The 1,415-nt window shown below is 50.9% G+C and overlaps 1 protein-coding gene across 1 annotated transcript in view; it reads left to right on the forward strand.

Moving 5' to 3' along the window:
• Positions 1-1,415, forward strand: part of ankfn1 (ankyrin repeat and fibronectin type III domain containing 1) — a 22,367-nt gene that overhangs the window by 3,200 nt on the left and 17,752 nt on the right. Inside the window, exon 2 of the mRNA XM_037980944.1 lies at positions 604-694. Coding sequence (XP_037836872.1) covers positions 604-694 — 91 coding nt within the window. The remainder of the gene's footprint in view (positions 1-603; positions 695-1,415) is intronic.

Below are 1,415 nucleotides of genomic sequence, written 5' to 3' on the forward strand. Positions count from 1 at the left end.
ACACACACACACACACACACACACACACACACACACACACACTGCCATCACACATTAACTCTGTTTGCTTCGTCTTTAATGGAGTTTAAAGCTGATCGGCTGTAAATGTTCCAACAAAGCGAAGACATGCAGCAACATCTGCTGCACGCGGAACCTTCAGGAACCTCCTCCTGCTGTCTGAAATCAGTCTGTTGCTAAATTTGATTAGTTCTAAACGTGTCGCTCCGAGGTCCAAAACGAGTGCAGATGAGACAGAGCTTCACAGATTCTGTAGAACCAACGATGGTACAGAACCAACCATTTCAGATTTATTCAACACATCCATATTCTGCCTGTTTTTATTGGAAATGCAAATTAATCCCACAAATACTAACCTGGTTGAGACGTGAATTACTTCTGAGAAGTTCTGACTTCCTGTGAAACCAAAACAAATATTATTAATGAGAACTGCTGAGTTCTGATCCGATTCCTCCTCTGGTTTGCAGTTAAAAATCCCTGAACCTGAACCAGGAAGAAGCTCTGTCGGATCAGAACTTTCCCAGTCATTGTGCTCAGCAGGAACTCAGAGCGGACCTGTGATGTTCTCCGGTTCTTGTGTTTCAGGGTCGACTCTACTATGTCCGGGTGTCAGCGTTCAACCTGAAGGGCTGGGGTCCGCCCGCCTCCTCCCTGCCCCCGTCTGCAGCTCCGTCCAGTAAGCTTGTAGAACCACGACACGTCCTGCAGACACACATTAAACTGTTAGAGTCAGAGCATCCTCAGTATCAGTCCTGGTCCTGGTCCTGGTCCTGTTCCTGTTCCTGGTCCTGGTCCTGGTCCTGTTCCTGGTCCTGGACCTGGACCTGGTCCTGGTCCTGGTCCTGGACCTGGATCTGGTCCTGGTCCTGTTCCTGGTCCTGGTCCTGTTCCTGGTCCTGGTCCTGTTCCTGGTCCTGGACCTGGTCCTGGTCCTGGTCCTGGTCCTGGTCCTGGTCCTGGTCCTGGACCTGGATCTGGTCCTGGTCCTGGACCTGGTCCTGGTCCTGGACCTGGTCCTGGTCCTGGACCTGGACCTGGACCTGGGTTTGACTCTGACCCATTAGAAGCAGGTCTGATGCTTCACATTTAAATCCTCCTTCAAACCCAACATTTTCTTTTTCGTTAAAAATATTTAGATTCTGTGTCCTTAGCTCGGTGGATCTGTTGGTTTAGAACTCCCTGATCCAGAACCTTGCTCAGATGGGGCCTGGTTCCCCTCGTGGCCCTCAGGTCCAGAACCGGGTTTGTGGACTGTGAGAGTTCTGTCTGAAGGTGTTTGAGTGTTCTGTTCTCAGGTCCTCAGGGTGGAACATCGGTTCCAGCTCCTCGTCACGACTCCATTTTTCTTTCTGAGCGTTCGGCCTTGAGCTGCGAGCGTGTGTGTGTGTGTCGGCAGC

This window comes from Kryptolebias marmoratus, linkage group LG17 (assembly GCF_001649575.2).
Source record: "Kryptolebias marmoratus isolate JLee-2015 linkage group LG17, ASM164957v2, whole genome shotgun sequence".
NCBI classification, from domain to species: Eukaryota; Metazoa; Chordata; class Actinopteri; order Cyprinodontiformes; family Rivulidae; genus Kryptolebias; species Kryptolebias marmoratus.